This window comes from Podarcis liolepis (genome assembly GCF_965112155.1).
Source record: "Podarcis liolepis genome assembly, chromosome: 10".
In the NCBI taxonomy this organism is placed as follows: Eukaryota; Metazoa; Chordata; class Lepidosauria; order Squamata; family Lacertidae; genus Podarcis; species Podarcis liolepis.
Genome location: NC_139562.1, coordinates 67,896,206 through 67,915,263, shown reverse-complemented (window position 1 = coordinate 67,915,263; position 19,058 = coordinate 67,896,206). Strand labels below are relative to the sequence as shown.

The window sequence follows — 19,058 nt, the reverse complement described above, 5'->3', positions numbered from 1 at the left end:
TACTTCATGGGTAAGTGAATCATTCAGAACTTTATTTTGCACAAGTGACAATGACTGAGTTTTGAAACTGGGCAACTTGCAAGAAGATGGGTCAAAGCCACAACTGATTCCATGAGGCAGGTCCTATCCCTTAAAAAAACCCCGTAAAACTGCAATCCAGTAAAGGGGAACAAAGAAGCCAGACATTAGGATGAGTAGAAATAGCCTAGTGATAAAGCTGTAGTTGAGAACATATGGGATTGGTGAAAAGGCACCCTAGCCAACCGGAATACAAGTTGGGATAGCTCAGTTGGTAGAGCACAAGATTCTTAATTCCAGCGTTGTGAGTTTGAGCCCCACACTGGGCAAGATATTCCTGCACTGCAGAGGACTGGTCTTTTGGTACAATTCTATGATTCTAAGTGCTGCTTTTCAGTAGATGCTGGACAGAGGCTTGAAAAATTAATCTGGATCAGCCTCTCAGTAGAAACAGGACTGTTTTCTCTGTTTTAAAATGGGTTTGAGTCTGTGGTTGCTACCTTTTGCCTATAAACGACAACTTTGGAATGGATATTGCATGTTACGTATTGAGAATTCATACTCTTGATGTTAAAATCCAAGAACAAAAAGTAGCAGACATTCCCCCGGTATATAAAATAACTACTGGGATTAACTAATATTTCACCAGCTTTTTGCTGTCGCCATGTTGTCATGGAGTGGGGTTCAGCCATTTTGATGTGATTCCTCCTATCCCCTCCTCAGGAAATGTCTTTTCCAAAGGAAGTCTGAATTCCTTATTAACTTGCAAAATCACAACCTCTTATTGGGTCATATACAACTAACTTTTACTCGGAGTAGACCCACAGAATTTAATGGACCCAAGTTTGGTGTCACCAAATGTGGTCCAAAGGAAAGTCTCACATTGGAAACAGCACAATGGCAGCCGAGAAAATCAGTAACGTCCCTTTCTAATATTATGTCATTTTTAATTAAGAGCAAATGAAGAAGCATACCCTCCAACATTTCTCCGATGAAAATAGGGACGCCCCATTCCATAATGATAATTTTACTATTTATACCCCACACATCTTACTGCGTTGCCCCAATCACTCTGGGCAGCTTCCAACATATATAAAAACATAATAAAACATTAAGCATTTTAAAAAAAACTTCCCTATACAGGATTGCCTTCAGATGGCTTGGGGGTCGGATAACTCCACACCCTCCAACATTTCTCCAATGAAAATAGGGATGTCCTAAGGAAAAGCGGGACATTCTGGGATCCAATCAGAAATCGGGGCAGCTTCTGTAAATCAGGGACGTCCCTGAAAAATAGGGACACTTGGAGGGTCTGAACTGCATCATATCCAATCTAATTCTCACAGATAAAGGAACCATCCTTTCTACTCTATATGCTACAATTACGATGCATTCAACTTTTGTCCCTTAGGAAAGAAAACTGTTCAGTAATGGGCCTTGTCAAATATTAAAAACTGCAATAAGGATACAATAAGGATATCCTATCACACAAAGGCCTAGGGTTGCTCTTCTCCAGATGTTTCCAGGACAGAAATATCAAATGCAATATTGACAAATTATTATTTTTTCTAGAGAAAGCCAGAGCAAGATATGGCAATATGCTGCCCTAGGCATAGAGGCTGTTCTAGATTATAAATTAAGGGAGGGTCTATATACTGAAGACTGCCACAGGAATCCAGGACAAAGGAGACATGATGAAAAGGGTCACCACAGCTGTAAAAAATGATATAGTATATCTGACTTCCTCGCTGAAGTCCTAGTTTTCCAGATCTCAGGAAGTGCAGGCCCTGTTAGAGATCCTGACAGTCATTTAGCAATGCCTAAGGTTTGTTTTGCAAGGGAGACTTCCTTCTGTACATGTGTATTCAAGCATGTTTTAACTCTTTTGGCATAAAGTGCTATTAAAAAGCAGCCCCAAAGGGCTGAAAAAACAGGTCCTCATTCAATAAAGGTAAAGGTAAAGGGACCCCTGGCCATTAGGTCCAGTCGTGATTGACTCTGGGGTTGCGGTGCTCATCTCGTTTTATTGGCCGAGGGAGCTGGCGTACAGCTTCCGGGTCATGTGGCCAGCATGACTAAGCTGCTTCTGGCGAACCAGAGCAGTGCACGGAAACGCCGTTTACCTTCCCACTGGAGCAGTACCTATTTATTTACTTGCACTTTGACATGCTTTCGAACTGCTAGGTTGGCAGGAGCAGGGACTGAGCAATGGGAGCTCACCCTGTTGCGGGGATTCGAACCGCCAACCTTCTGATTGGCAAGTCCTAGGCTCTGTGGTTTTTGAAGATGACATTCCGTCACATGCATGGAAGTCTGTTGCAGCAGCAGGGCTGCAGGGCTGGTTACAGTCCAGAATGATAGCACAAATACAATGATAAATGAAATAATTGACAGTTTGATGCCTTTTAATGGTACCCAGAAATCTACTGTTTCTGCTTAAGAGCTGGTTGGGCCTGCCACTAAACAAACATTTCCTATTAATGTCAATGGGGCTGCAACATGAAATGACTGGGATTTTTTTTTTAGGTGTGCGCATATGCACATGTGTTAAGTACACCCACACCCCATAGGGCATAAATGGAGGTTTCCTGCTCTTGCGCCATGAATGAATTCCCATATGTAAATAATTCACAAGGAACTAGTCAATTATAACACCACAGGCAATTGGGCAATTGGGCAGATGCAACACACAAATCCTGCAGTAACAGTATTATTCTTATATACAGCTATTGTCTGGGATCCAAGTACCAAATGGGGAATTCTATACTTCCAGCTGTGCTCCTGGAGCTCTTCCTACCAAGAGCAACACCCGGAATTCAGGGGAAATTTTGGAGCAACCGTCAACACAGCACAAGGAACTAAGGAAAGGCAGGAAAGTATTGGGCGCGCAAATTCAGGGTCCTAAGTGTGGTAGCACTTGTCCTCAACAACAGGAAGGCACCTGCAGTATTAGCATTGAAGTACCTGCTTAAAACTCACCTGTTCACTCAGACTTTCTTTGAGGGATAATTCAACTATGTTGATAAATTCATTTGAGCTACTAATTTGTGCTATCTTTGTTTTGTGGATATAATCTGATTGTTTATTTTATGTCATTTTGTGGTACACCACAAAAACAATATGTCCATCTTGTGATTTTCTATTTAAGACACACACACACACACACACACACACACACACACTACTCCAACACTAGAAGAAATCCATTATTCAGCCACATATTAAATTTCCGTGCCTGTTTTATAAGAAATATGGAGAAGAAAAAAACCCCCAACAGTTTTCCAGAACAGTGACTTACCAAGGTTTATCCCTTGATACTTTCGAAGAAAAGACCATGTGCTGTTTGCTAGTGGAGGTAATTAGATTGTCTTTGGGCATTTTGAATGGCTTTGAGTTGTTATTGACAGGGTTATGGCCGCTGATACAGGATCTCGGTTTCATCTGTATAAATGATGCCCTGGAATTGCAGGGTGGAGAAGCTGGAGATGGGGAAGGCTTACACATTGAACCGTGTCTTCGTTCTAAAGCAGGGAGGGGAAAAGCCAGAGACAATGAATATGCGAGACAATGGCAGCTAGGTAAGAAAAAAGAAAGAAACCCAAGCAGTATAGAAACCATAAGCCCAAAGCATCCCGAATAAAACTGATTTGCTATTAAAACATTATTTATACTATAATATATATTATAATATATAGATGGCCAAAACAGAAATGGAGTACAGTGCCACACTGTGTGCTTGGTGAATCAATGCTAATGGCTATTGCTGAGCTGGCACTGAAATACCGTCCTTGGAAAAGCCAAATGGAAACTAAGTGGGACTCTTATGTCTGATCAGTGGGCTGGTTTGCAGGTATCTTCGGCCTAGATACAAGCTGTATGGATAATAAATAGAATTTTCCTTATGCATACTCAAAACATATCAGCACCTCTTCATTCTGTGCTATTCAGCTTAATAGGGTGGCCGAATAATTACACAACAAAGCTACATTTCTCTCACAAAAATAATTCCCAACATTCCCTCCCCCCAAGTCTTGTTTGTAGACTTGTAATTAAGAATAGAGAAATGTTGAGACTAGGGCAAATAATTTTAGACGTGGTGGCAATTCCCATGATCTTAATGGCACATTTTTCAAATAAAAAGAGAACAGTCAAGGAAATGGCTGCTGTACATATATGTCATCATGTGATCCCATGCTTGAGCAGCAGAAAATAAAAGTAACTGGCTCACAGATCAGTTACAATCTTTGAAACAGTCCTAAACTTTTTGTCCTGACTTCCTGTGCCTGTTAGCAAACACAAAATGATGTACTATGATATGCAAAACTTCAAATTTCAGCCTTTTCATTTGCTCATGATTTGATCTGCAGTAACAGTTTGCACATACTCGTTCTCATTAGGGACCATTAATTACCACATTTATAGGAAATGCCAGGTCCTATTTTTGCAACGAAAAATTGAACTACCAACTGAATCTGAATGAACTGCCTAAGTGTTTATACTGATCAGTATTTAACTATTTATATTAACGGTCATAATCAGTTAAAAACAAAAGGGCGAGAAAGACAACATTAATTCCTTCTTCAATCCTTCAGCAAAATTAAAGTGAGAAGCCCATGGACCTTAAAGGTCACATTCTGTCCGACCAATACAAGGGGAAAGGCGCTCAATGTGTCGGAGTCAAGGGCCTCTCTTAAGAATGCACTCTCTTCCATTCCTCAGCACATGAACATATCAAATGTCTAAGCTGATCTCACTGGCTGTACAGTCTCATGCATGCAAAAGCCAATACCTCGTTATACATTTAATTCACATACACCAACGTTAAAACTGTGTGGATTAGCTTTATGTCAATAGATTATGAAGTTGGATAATCGATCTTTAGTAGCAACATGATCTCAACCGCTCAAAAATGCTCAGCGCTTACTAGAGCTCTTAAAAAGAACACAAGCCAAGTATCACAAGTAACGTTGCAAACATTAGAGAAAAGAGATAACAGGAATGTGTGAGAAGAACAATGCCTAGAAGAATGAATATTTATGCCTTTACATTATCAAAATCTAGCATATCAGATTGTGTTTATTCATGCTACAGTCTTCAGCCAACAATTTGTGCATATGCCGGAAGAAAGTTTTGTCATTCCTGTTTATTATCCAAGGTTGTTTATTTGTATTGAATTTTGAACTTTGTGATTACCCAAGTCACCATATGCTACAGTTGTCAGTTATTCAGAGAAAAACACAAAAAGGTGAGAGCCAAGAACTCCAAATTATTACTATGCTTTTGTATTTCCCCCAAGCCTTACAGATTAATTGCTGATTGGAGTGAAACAAGTCATTATCATCTCAGGATAAAGAATCATATGAAAAGCCCTAGGAACAACAAATGCAAAAAGGCAGGAAGTGAAGTAAATTTCAGTTGTGCAGCCACAGGATGCTAAGTCAGAGGCAGAAGAGTAGAAATGAGTTACTAAAGAAAAATCTATAAAAGGAACTTGGTGGGCTAAGAATGCGACCATTTCAACCCCATTTCTGCTGATTAAAGCATTCTTCCTTACTGGACCAACCATAAAAGGACTGCTGAGCCCCTTTTCGGTCGGTGCTTTTTAAAAAAAACTTTTTAAAGATATGCTTCCACTGCCAAAGCAATCAGGCAGTGTTCCCCCCACCCTATCAGATCATGTGTGGTTGATTTAATGTATCGTCTTTATCACCAACAACATTCTGTTGCAAATAATCATAGCTGCATCAGGGCAAGAGTTCTCCCATGCAATGGTGGTGGGCAGCAGTGGCGTAGCGTGGGTTGTCAGCACCTGGGGCAAGGCAAGTAATTTGCGCCCCCTAGCCCATGGATTTGCGCCCCCTAACCTCCAGATGTTGCGCCCGGTGCGGCCGGCCCCCCCCCCCGCATCCCCCCACGCTACGCCACTGGTGGGCAGTAAAAACGCCAGCATAATATGGCAAATCTGATAGTATCAGCCTTGCTGCCTAATCAATGGGAAAGGTTTCCTCTCTCCATTCACAGTTAGGATAATAAGAGAGCTTAGAATTCCTCCATTGATATTCTGTCTTTTTAAAACCCCCTGTATTTTTTTTAAAGCTCTCTATAAAATATAAGACTTGGACCAGGCAGTGCTACGATGTCATTATGTTCACTGCATGACCCTGATGGGCATGGACTATGCCGTGAAGAAGCCCTTTAAAATAAAATGAGACCGCAGCAGTAATTCAACAAATAATGGTTGCAAATAAGGTGCAAAAAATGCACGAAGTAACTGAAGGGAAGGTGTGCAGTTTGCCAGATTCTTCTAACTTACTGAAAGGGCACTTTTTACATTGAAAAATGAGCCTCGTGAAAATAGAGCATAGCGTTATATGAAACCCTGCAGGTCACCACGGCCTTCCCAACATTTAAGTGCTCAGAGAGTGCCAGATATGGGGACATAACTCTGTGGGCAGACAAAATACTGGGAGCAAAAGAAGAACAGAGGCAACAAAAATTTTACTTGTCTCAGGCTGGGTTACTGAGATAGAGCTCAAGATCCCCAGTGAAAACTGGAAAATCAGGCCACCACTAACCCAGCTAGAAAGCTACTTATCAATGTTAGCTTACAAAATTGAAAACCAGAGACTCAGAGCAAGGTAGGGACTAATTTACAATGGTGTTAATGTGCTACTGCAATGTACTTCCTGTTAATATCGCAAAACTATAGATTGACACACTTCATTTGGAATTTTCATTAAGCACGCAACCAAACTGATTTCGTACAGGCATACCCCTCATAAGTCAACGACTTTGTAGGTTACTATCTTAGTAACTGATATGACATATGCTTCCAGTTTAAAAGGTTTAAACATTAAACCAAATGCCAAGAATATTTTAATACAAAAAAGGATACTCTTGTAATGAGCCAAATAACTTGAGTCATTGGGGAGATTAGGGATAACAGGCAGTTACTTCACAGCCAATCGCCATAAACACCTTGCTAAACACTTTCATTTTCCTTGTGACAAAGTCTAGCACACACTGTTGTCCATTAAATTAAATAACAGAAAGGAAGGAAGGGAGAGGGAAAGTCTACTAACAAATTAGAGCGCTGTAGGAGTGGTAGAAAACATCCAAAGAAAAATGTATAACCTGAGAGAGTTGGATAAACATAGTTTCAAGTTTGGTTGAAAACAATCTTCAAACTGAATCCACTCCAATTGTATTTGCACGGTTGAAAAGGAAATGGCAGAGAGTTTAGCTTTGGCTCTTCGTGTAAACTGACAAAGGAAACAGACTGCCGGGTCGAAGAAGAGTACTGATGTTTTTGATTAAAAAAAAAAAAGCAATTTAAGAAACTTGTTAACTCCAGAGACATAACTGGAAAACAATCAGCTGAAATACCCACCAAGTTGCACTTTTCCTGTATTGGTTACACACATTGTCTTCCGACATAAAACAGCTAAAACCTCCTCATTTCTGCTGGGGAGGGGGAAATCAGCAAGAAGACACAGTATACAAAACAGCTTGCTAGAAGAAATTGTAAACTAAAAGGACTTACACCGAGGCCCAGTCTGCCAAGTTAATCCAATTCTAGGGCGACTGTAAACAACTTGTACTGCTGGAACATGAAATGATTCACGTTACGGACACTGTCAGAGAATGACAGCGATATGATTAAGTATTTTGCAAAGGCTGGAAACGAGGCAGGCGTCTGCTCCAGTAAGCGGCACACTTGCAGCCGCCAACTGTTTTGACTACAGACACAAAACACCATCCCTAACCAGGTTTCACACCCTACCAGTTAGACAATATAACTTTTTAAACAGCTTCAAAAAGAGAAAGACAACTACCATGCATTATCAAAGGAAAATACTCCGCACATTAATAAAGTTTTGTTGGGGGCAAATCTCAAGGTGACTAAGTAGGGATGGCGGTAAACTTAAACCCAATTACCATGGCCTTTTGCATTTTGAAAACACAGCTCAGGACTACCACACAATTAGGTACTGTCTGTGTACAATGTGGCTTAGCAATGGCCAGCAACTCTGTTCACACGAACAGAGCTATCTTGTCTGTTCAATCAGTCAAGAGAGCATCACTTCTTTTTCTACTGTCAAAAGTTTATTCACTGCTCCTCAGTGTTTCTCAAGCTTGAGTGACCAGCTGTTGTTGGACTACAACTCCCATCATCACTGACCACTGGTCCTGCTAGCTAGGGATGGTGGGAGTTGTGGTTCAACAACAGCAGGGGACACACGTTTGAGAAACACTGTGCTACATATTTTGGTTGAGTTCTGCAACCAACTGATGAGGAGGCATACGCATAACAACTATTTCATTTGCTGCACAAACATACGAAACTGTCTTATATGGTGTAAGATTATTGGTCCAGCTATTCCTGGACTTCAACTCCCATAATTCCTGAACAATGGCCATGTTGGCTGAGGCTGATGTCCAAAAATATCTGTAAGGCCACAAGTTACTTGTCCCTGCTACTATTGTGACTGGCACCAGCTCTTCAAGGTCTCAAGGAGAGGTTTTCCCCCACCTTATTACCCAAGTTTCATTTATACTGAATTAACCTATAATATTTTGCATGCAAAACATGTGCTCTACTCACTGAAATATGGTTCCTCTATAGAATCAAATACTTGGCAAAATCCAGCCAAATAACCCATTTGTGCGTTTTATGTAAACAGAGAAGTGTCATAATGCATTAAAAAAAAAACCAACATATTACAAATGGTGACTATAGTCTAATTTGGTGAAATAAAATAAACAGGGCTCAAGAGAATATTAAAGTAATTCCAGGCGGAAGGAGCACGCCAGCCTGCAACAGTCACTCTTGTAACAGGAAAAAACAAACCCTTGAATAACAACTAATAATAAATTAAATATACATTGCTCCTCTTGGGAAAGCCATCAGGTGATTATCAAGTGTGGAACAATAGATCTAGTATTGGATATATTTTTGTTCACGTATGACATGTTATGAGATAAATTTGCTTCAAATCTTATTCAGTTTAGGGAGGGAGCAAGGAGGGGAGTGAGGAAAGCTGAAATCTGTTTCTACACCTTACTGAGCAACACTGTCGGATGAGATTCATACAATTCTGGAAAGTTTGTTCTCATTTGCTCTGCTACTTGCTGCAGTGTTTGTGAACCAAGAAAGGCAACAGGGCAGGTTAAAATTTGAATCCAATTTTAAAAGAGTTCTAGGACACCAGTTAGGGACGCAGGTGGCGCTGTGGGTAAAAGCCTCAGCGCCTAGGGCTTGCCGATCGAAAGGTCAGCGGTTCGAATCCCTGCGGCGGGGTGCGCTCCCGTCGTTCGGTCCCAGCACCTGCCAACCTAGCAGTTCGAAAGCACCTCCGGGTGCAAGTAGATAAATAGGGACCGCTTACCAGCGGGAAGGTAAACGGCGTTTCCGTGTGCGGCTCTGGTTCGCCAGAGCAGCGATGTCACGCTGGCCACGTGACCCGGAAGTGTCTTCGGACAGCGCTGGCCCATGGCCTCTTGAGTGAGATGGGCGCACAACCCTAGAGTCTGGCAAGACTGGCCCGTACGGGCAGGGGTACCTTTACCTTTACCTTTAGGACACCAGTTAATTCGCGGGCTAAACTTCCAAGTGAGATGGCAAGAATTACACCTGCAGAAATGAAAGCATTTGACTGCAGCTTTCTACTGTTAAAGCCTCCTTCAGATCCCAGAATAGGCCAATAGATGCAAGGCCAAATATGTAATGATATGATCTCCCTCTGCTGGCTATGTATATGCAAGCAGCTGAGAAGCTATGAAAATCTGAGTGTTCCAATAGAACGCTTTTCAAACGACAGGAAAAAAACATAAATTAAGTTATTGCCACATTGGGAAATTAAATAGCCTTTTCCTCCTGTTCCTGTGCTGAAATTCCTGAATAAACCCACGGGCCGTGCAAAAATACAAAATTGAATGTAACAGTGGTCAGAGTTCCTCAGCTATGGTGTGAATAATTTCAATCCACACACTGTCTTGCAGGCACACATATTTGGAAAGACATTCCCCAGCCTCACTATTCCCCTCATATCTCTAGCATGCTATACAACTTTCTTAAAAGAAAAGAAAAATAGCTGAAAGGCATGGAAGGAAGACATCCCATGCTGGACACCGGCATCATCCCAAGCTGCCTGATGAAAGATTCAGCCACAACATAATAGCAAGCAAACAACTGTAAGAGATTTACAGCCATACCTATATGGCCTATGGTTTGAAGAAGCACCTTAACATCGTGCATTTTGAATTTCTTCCCCCATTCTAAAAAAAAATTCTAACTCTTATCTACACCTCATTCCTAGATCTCTTGACGAGATAAAGGTAAAGGTAAAGGGACCCCTGACCATTAGGTCCAGTCGTGGCCAACTCTGGGGTTGCGGCGCTCATCTCGCTTTATTGGCCAAGGGAGCCGGCATACAGCTTCCGGGTCACGTGGCCAGCATGACTAAGCCGCTTCTGGCGAACCAGAGCAGTGCATGGAAACGTCGTTTACCTTCCCGCCAGAGCGGTACCTATTTATCTACTTGCACTTTGACGTGATTTCAAACTAGTAGGTTGGCAGGAACAGGGACCGAGCAACGGGAGCTCACCCCGTCGCAGGGATTCGAACTGCCGACCTTCTGATTGGCACGTCCTAAACTCTGCGGTTTAACCCACAGCGCCACCCACGTCCCGTTGACGAGATAGCAAGTCACAAAATATTGTGGTGGTTTACTGTACTGTGAGAATTACAGTAAGAGAGGGTTTTTTTCCCTGATGACCCACACCTACTATGATTTGCGAATGGGAATGTTATGATCCGTATACTAGACAGAGAAATAGAGATTAAACACAGTTTTAAAGGATCATATTCTTTACAAAGGGGCCACAAAGTCACATGTTAGACCAGCTTTATTTCACACTGTAAGAGAACCCCCAGTTCTTTGTCAATAAAATCAGTTGGTGTTGTGGCCTATGGTGCCTTCGGCTTTTACGCAAGAGGTAGCTGTTATTTAAAGCAGCCAAGGAAGTGAGCCTAACAAGTGCGTAAATGTGTAGGAAGCTTTCAGATGCTGAAAATAAAATGAGGCTGTTGATTAGCTGTGCACTTTCAAAGAAAGGGCAGCCTAAAGAAGCAAACTGTTTAGCCACAAAAGTTATCTGAAGCCTTTTCCTCTACTTATACAGGCAATCTGTAAATTTAGCACAATGGAATATGCTGCTCCATCACACACACACACACACACACACACACACACACACACAGGCCCAGGATGTACCTCCAGATCGACATAAACAGAGTTCGCACTCACAGCCAATCCTTTAAAATGAGGTTTATCTCCAAATAGCTCAACTCCGCATTATTAAAGAGGAGGCAATGCATATAGCACGACAATAAGAAAACAGCACATGTGGCTGATATGAACTCCAATATTTAAATTGAATATTTTGCTGTGCCCATTCACTTGCATCAAGCTACTTTTTCATACGGCTTGAATACCAATTTGCTGGGCCAGTGTGTTGGGGGGAGAGATTCAAGGTGGAAATCTTATTTGTTCACAGTTGGCACATGTTCATTCTAATGCAATACTCTTTTCGGCAGGGTGGATCAACATAATTTCAAACCAGAACCTAAGTATGTTGATTGAAAGCAAATCCCACTAATTTGAAAGGGAGTGGTTTGCTGAGTAAGGATGCTTTGAGGCAGGAACTTCCCACAGTCCTGATCTGCTTGCTTTTGTGATGAAGTGCAGAACACACTTGCTTAAGCAAGAACTGCAAACAGCAGGTACCCTTCTTCAGGAAGCTTGTGGAATTCAACTTCTGCCACATGCACACCACACATTTAAAGCACACAGTAAACCCACAATTTATGCACACTGAACTCGTGTGCATTCAGCTTTACACAAGTGGCAAAAAAAGGGGGGAAGGGGGCAGGGTTCTGGGGAAGATTACTTTGGCCAAACCACCCGCCATTGAACCCAATGGGTTTTGACTATACACAATTTTGGCTTTAGGCGAGATCCCCTGGATGTAACCCCTGTGTGAGTTGCAGGCTTACTGTATTTTGTTAGCAGACCTAGCTTACAGAACCCTTAGCCATCTACAGCTCCCAGAACTATTTGGGTGTGCGCATGCATGCTTGGAATGTGTTAACGCTACAAATGTGTTTTATGTAGGGCTGCCTCTGAAGAGAGTTTGGAAACTTCAGCTAGAGCAGAATTCAGTGGCCAGGTGGCTCACTGGAGAGAGACGGTTTGAGCATATTGCACCGATCCTGGTCCGACTGCACTGGCTACCAATTAGTTTCCAGGCCCAATTCAAAGTGCTGGTTTTGACCTATAAAGCCTTAAATGGCTCAGGACTGCAATGCCTCAAGGACTGCCTCTCTCCATTTGAACCCTCGGATCAACTTCTGAAACTCTTTTTCGTGCCTCCTTGAGAAGTTTGGAAGTTGGCAACACGAGAACGGGGCCTTCTCTGCAGTGGCTTCCTGTCTGTGGAATGCTCTCCCCAGGGATGTTCGCCTGGCACCTTCATCAGCCTTTGGCTGATTTCATTGACAAATCCTATGCCCGTTTAAAATGTGGGTTTTTGGAGGGTGGGGGGTGTTATTAGGTTGTTGTTTTAATTTTGATTATATATTTTGTGGTGCTATATTTTGATTTTGTTCTGTGAACTGCCCTGAGACCTCCGGGAATAGGGCGGTATAAAATTTTAATAATACAGTCATACCTCATGTTACTTTTGCTTCAGGTTGAGCGTTTTCAGGTTGCGTCCTGCGGCGACCCGGAAGTAATGGAATGGGTTACTTCTGGGTTTCGTCGCTCGCACATGCGCGCAAAACGACATCACACGTATGCGCAGAAGTGGCGAATTGCAACCCGCACAGGCGCGGGTTGTATTCTGCTCAGGTTGCAAACGGGCCTCCGGAACGGATCCTATTCGCAACCAGAGGTACCACTGTAGTAGTAGTAGTAGTAATAACAATAACAATAATAATAATAATAATAATAATAATAATAATAATAATAATAATAATAATAAATGCATACAGCCATGGACTGGCAGGTCTGTATCAGTCCTGTATTCATTGCCCCTTGTGATGTGGACTGGTGGGACCTAGCATAGGGAACAGTCCCTGACATTTCAAGGAACAGAGGCAGCCCAGCTATAAAGCAAGGGAAGACTGATTGTGGCCCAGTTCACGCAGTCCTCATGCTGCACAGATGCTATGAACGGGGGGGGGGGGGGGGAGGGACAGGACTCTGTCCACCCTTCCCACTTCGTAGATTCCCAGGTTGCATGTAGCATACTGACTGCAACATCTGGACCCATGTACAATGAGTTCTACATTCCCCCCTTTGCAAATGTTGAATAGTTTCTGCCTAGTAAGAAAGCAATCCAAACTTGGCCACTGAAGAGACAGGCAATTCTGATCCATGGGCATAAATATTTGTTCCAATGGTGGCTGCACAGGGATAATACCTCATATCTGTAGGTTGTCCCCTGTGTTAATTAGTGGCAGCAATCAACAGAATGTGATTTCCTGGCCAGTCAAAAATTAATTGCAGCTGGGACCCTCTTTATCCCAAGTGTCGAATGTACAGCAAGCTCGTGGGAAAATCTGCTCCTCTTTCTAGCTTAAACCTTGTGGCTAGGAAGGAGAGGCAGAAAATCAGAGGCTCGCTCTGCCTCGGCAACTTCTCTAATCTTGGCATGTACCGTGTATGCAGAGCAAGCCAATGCACATCCACCTTTACCCCTTCAGCTCACAGGTGCATTGACCTGCTCTGCTTTTGTGCCCTACAAACACTCAGAGCAGCCCCCAGGCACGGAAGAAGAAAATGAAAAGCGCAGGAAGAAGCCTCTCACTAACCCCTGTAGCTTGGAAGTACAGAAGCATTTGACTTTTGCCTCCAGGTCCAGAGACCAAGCTCACTCAACAGAACCCGTCTCCCTTCTTGCCATGCCAAAGGGATGGGCGAGCCTGCAAGCGGGACCTGAGGGCAACAACTCTCTCTCCTCCTGGTATTCAGAAGCACACTGCCTCCAACAATGAAAACAAAGCGCAGCCATTAAGGTTTTCAGCTACAGATTGTCTTAAAGGTAAAAGGTAAAGGGACCCCTGACCATTAGGTCCAGTCGTGACCAACTCTGGGGTTGCGGCGCTCATCTCGCTTTATTGGCTGAGGGAGCTGGCGTACAGCTTCCGGGTCATGTGGCCAGCAAGACTAAGCCGCTTCTGGCGAACCAGAGCAGCACACGGAAACACCATTTACCTTCCTGCCATAGTGGTACCTATTTATCTACTTGCACTTTGACATGCTTTCAAACTGCTAGGTGGGCAGGAGCAGGGACTGAGCAACGGGAGCTCACCCCGTTGCGGGGATTCGAACTGCCAACCTTCTGATCGGCAAGTCCTAGGCTCTGTGGTTTAACCCACAGCGCCACCCACATCCCTTAATAGTCATATTCTCCATTAAATGGGCCATCCTAGTTGGTGGCCATTGCAACAGCTCATGAAAGCGAATTCCATAGTTCAACTCTGCACTGTGCAAAGAAGGACTTTCTTTCGTCTGTCCTCAATCTTCCAACATGCAGTTTCATCGGACGCCCCTGAGTTCTGGTGTTTTAGGAGAGGGAGAAAAACTTTCTCCAAGCCAAGAATAATTTGAGGCATCTCCATCACGACTCCTCTCCTCACCTTTTCTCTAAACTAAAAAGCCCCCAAATGTTGCGCCAGCCTGGTCCTTGCCTGGTCTTCTCTCCTAGCCAGCAAGTGTGTTTGCGCTGCAACAGCTGTTTGGACCGTGTATCATCTGGTTGCGCTCTTTGTAGTGGGGGTTAGTGTTTTAACTGCTGGCTGAGTGCATGCAGCTGGGGTGCAGCTGTGATCTAGGGTTCGGCCCCGAAGGGGACAACACGAAAGGGATTCGCCACTTTTGATCGCCACTTTGGGGAGATGCTCTGTCAGTCAGGGCATAGAAGTGTAGGCCTGGCACTGTGTGAGACAGGTTTGTGAGCCTGAGCCAGGGTGAGAGCCTAGCTGAGGGGAAATCTGGTTTGGTGGAGTTCCCCCTGTGTGAGAGGCAAGGGGAGGAGGGCAGCTAGCGGAGTCAACATCTACCTCTGTAAGTGTGGGGTGCCTATTATCACTGGGCCTTAGTTTACTGTTCTGTGGTCCATGAATGGTGGCGTCAACAACTTTTCTGTCCGGATTTTCACTTTTTGAACTATGGCAACCCTAGGTAATGCTCCTGAGTGGAGTGGCAGTTGTGAGGCTGTTCCAATTCCAGTGGTGGTGGGCAGGGGAAAGCATGACTGGAGTTGGGGGGCTTCATTCTTTGTTCCAGCCCTTTCACTCCACCGGAACTCTCTGTGGGATGTGAAACACAGAGCAGTCAAATACAACATTCCTAGAGTGGACATAAAAAGGGGATGTCTGGATCAGCCAGTCAGAACTTCCTGTTTCCTCCTGGGCTGGGGCAGACTTCCTCTGCATGTGACCAGAGGTGGGTGTGGCCTCACCTGTGCAGGTAACAAAATACCTCCGGGAAGGCAAACATCTCTCTCTCTGACTCCATTCCTCGAGGAAGCAACATCTTATTAGCCTGAGATGCTCTCTTGGCTCCCAGCCAAGAAAGGTCAAAGGAACTATCTCCTTATGGGATAGATTCCAGGTGTATATATTTAAGTCTGCCTTCTGGGATCCTACTGTGAACAGAATGTGAGTAAACTATTTTATATACTTTTATATGTCTTGTCTATCTTTTTATGAGGGAATAAAGGCGAATTACCAAGGAAACTTATTTTAGAGGCTTATACAAGCCTGGCAAAGACGTTATCCGCTGTACAAGTTTAAAAAGGGGAATGTTACTCTGCTAAATTGTAGAACTTGTTAACACAAGTTGGGAAGGCTATAATTTAACAATATATCCTCTCCTGCCTCCCTGAATATTCCCACACTCTCTGGTAGCATATCCGCTGAGCCCTTGGATCTGGTGGTTCTGTTGCTGAATCACAGATCAGTCCACAACAAACTTGACTGAGGATGAGCAGACTGATTTGTCTTGTATTACTGAGACTTGGGTGAGTGAGCTGGGTGGCCCTGACCTTACCCAGCTGTGCCCTGCCTCTCGGGTTTTCGATACTGTACCAGGCTAGACTGGGGGCCGGGTGTTGAGGTGGGGATGCTGCTGTTGTCTACAAGAACACCATCTCCTCTTGACCACAGAATGGGCTTGGGTCTGCATCTGGTATTGAGCCAGAGAGACACGTCAGGGATGCTGCTGCTCTACTGACTTCCTTGCAATCCTGACCAGGCTGGTTTAGGTAGTTTCTGTTGGAGGACTCTAAAACAATAATCCTGGATTATTTCAATATCCACACAAAGGCTGCTGTCGGGCCAGGCGAAGACTTCATGGTCTCCATGACAACCATGGGTCTTTCTCAGATGCTCATCAGTCCCACACACCAGGCAAGGCACACTCTTGATCTTTGCCCCAAGTGATACAAGAATGGACTGAAGATAGGGGGACTGCGATGCACTCCCTTGTCAGGGTCCGACCATTACCTGGTTAAGTTTGGACTAACAGTGGCAATTCCTACCTGTAAGGTTGGAGAGCCCAACCTTTGAGAGGGTGGGATTCCCTCAAAGACTGATGGAACTTGGTGTGTTCCTGAATGCTCTGGTAGGAGTTAGCACAGGGAATAGTCCCTGACATTTAAAGGAACAGGGGCAGCAAGGGAAGGCTGATTATGGCAAAATGAACTGGGCAGTTAACATGATCATTCCTGAGCATCCTCCTTGGTGTTTGGGAGCCCAAGCATCCCTTTGCTACTCTGAGGATTTCCAGACAATCTGGATGAGGACCAGAGCACAAGTGGCGCAAATCTCACTCTGCAGCAGACCTAACACTGGTCAGTACACATAACCGTGCCTACCATGTGGCAGTATTCCTTTTGGCACCTGTTGAAAGCCTGCACAGATGTTTAGAAAGTTTGTAGGAGTTTAAAATTGTTTTAGTCTATTTTATTGCAACTTTTAACCTTCTGTATGTTGTAAATTTTTGTCTTTTTCGTAAACTGCCCTGATGTTTATTTTCTACCATCAAGCGTTATATAAATTTAATGAAATAAATAAATAAACCCCAATGAGCAGGAAGGGAAGTGCCACTTGGATTTTCTCTCCTAGGTAATAGAACTTTTTTGGACTGGCTTTGATGAGCAACAAACATGCACCTGCCATCCCACCCTTTAAAAAAAAGTGTCTCCTGTGTGTTTAGGGTTCCAACCTCGGCAAGGTAAGTGAATTTCAAGTGGTTTAACAAGATGAGAAGCTCAGCTTGAAAAAGAGGAAGGAGGGAGTTAACTGCTAATGCACCATTTCTTTTGGGACATGTACAGCGAGCCCGTAATCCAGGAACAAAAGTTTTCACTTACCGCAGTGTGACTGGAAAACCTGTGGCTTGACTACCTGATTGCAGATATTGCACACTACTAGATAGAAATCATCATGAGCTGGATAATGGCCAAATAAGTGCATATCTGTGGGAAAGTTAAAAATATATATATACAAGTATTAGAAGTTGTCATTTCAAAAAAAATATGTTTTTTTAAAGAAAAAGTTAAAATTCTACCATACTGTATTTTAAAAAGACACTCAGGGAAAAAATATATTAGTATCACTACAAAGAAGAGAATCTTAGGAATACAGCTTTTCTAACTCTGTAAAGTCTATATATTTTTTCTTTTTAGTATACCAGGGATGGGGCGTCTGATTACCTCAGTGCAAAAAACAACATGCTCAATCACTGTGACTATCAAAGGTAACTGGTGTTCAGGTAAAAGAAGAACCAATGCAATTGTCATCACCCCCATCCAAAAAGAAAAAAAAGAATCAATTTCTGAAGTTATTTCAAGAAGGAAGCTTACCCAAAGTTATAGTCATATAAAGTTTGGCTCCTGATGAAATCTTAAAAGAGTGAGGAACTAGTGACAAGGCAAGACAGAAAGGGGAACAAGGAGAAATGTCCCCTGGTTGTGTTGGTAGTCACAGGAAATGTCAATGCTGATTACCAATCCTCAACCAGTATTCCCAATTACAGATAGGCAGCCGTGTTGGTCTGCCATAGTCAAAATAAAAAATTCCTTCCAGTAGCAGTAATACCCCTCCCCACCTTCTCACTATATAGAAGGATCTGGCAACTTCTGTTTCAGTGTATCTGAAGAACTGTGCATGCACACGAAAGCTCATACCAAGAACTAACTTAGTTGGTCTTTAAGGTGCTACTGGAAGGAATTTTTTATTTTCAGTATTCCCAAGGATGTGTCCTACACAACGCAGACTGAAATGAACTCCTGGCCAAGGACCCATTGTTTCCACACACATAAGCTGCTGAGGTGCAGCCTTCACCTTTCTCATTAATTTTTACAACCTAGGGGTGAGGTATAGAAATGATTGGCATAGAATTTTCCATCAACAACAAACCTGGGAAAACTGTTCAGCTAATTAGGAAACAATCAGCAAAAAAATAAATAAATATGACTAGCTTAGTCTGCCCTCGGACTTCTACATCCACGGAACAGAAATCAAATATGAGTCATGGTCTCAACACGGAGAGCAGTGATGGTGCATCTGTGCAGTGTCATCCCCAAAATCCCACTTAAAGTACTTGCAATCTCACTCCCCAGTCTCTTTTTAAAATATAGTACATGCAGCAATATACCTATAAGGCATTCTCTTTCACTCTTAAAGAAAGAGGATGATTCAGCTTAGAATGCAATGGTCAATAACTGTCAACATGAGGACTCGCAGCACTGCTTTTCACTAATAAGCATAAAAAGCTCACTGTCTGCAAATACCGTATTTACTCAAGTGTAAAGTGCCATGGAATGGAATGCGCACCTCAATTTTCAGAACCTTGAAACCAAAAAAAGTATTTGTTGGCAAATGTAAATGTGCCATCAAATCGAAGGCACACCTTAATTTTCACAACCTAATTTAGCCAAAAAAGGTGGGCATTAGATTCGAGTAAACA

General features: G+C 43.1%; 1 protein-coding gene across 9 annotated transcripts in view; it reads right to left on the bottom strand.

Annotated features, from left to right (window-relative positions):
- ATXN7L1 (ataxin 7 like 1) overlaps positions 1-19,058 on the bottom strand; it is a 70,398-nt gene that overhangs the window by 21,381 nt on the left and 29,959 nt on the right. For 6 of the 9 annotated variants that reach the window (XM_083463939.1, XM_083463941.1, XM_083463943.1 and 3 more), the window contains 2 exons: positions 17,461-17,565; positions 3,317-3,539 (listed from right to left, as the gene is read on the bottom strand). In XM_083463939.1, the coding sequence (XP_083320065.1) occupies positions 3,317-3,539; positions 17,461-17,565 (328 nt within the window). Of the gene's footprint in view, positions 1-3,316; positions 3,540-7,561; positions 7,661-17,460; positions 17,566-19,058 lie in introns of those variants that run through there. The other 3 variants (XM_083463947.1, XM_083463946.1, XM_083463944.1) reach the window with 3 other exon arrangements.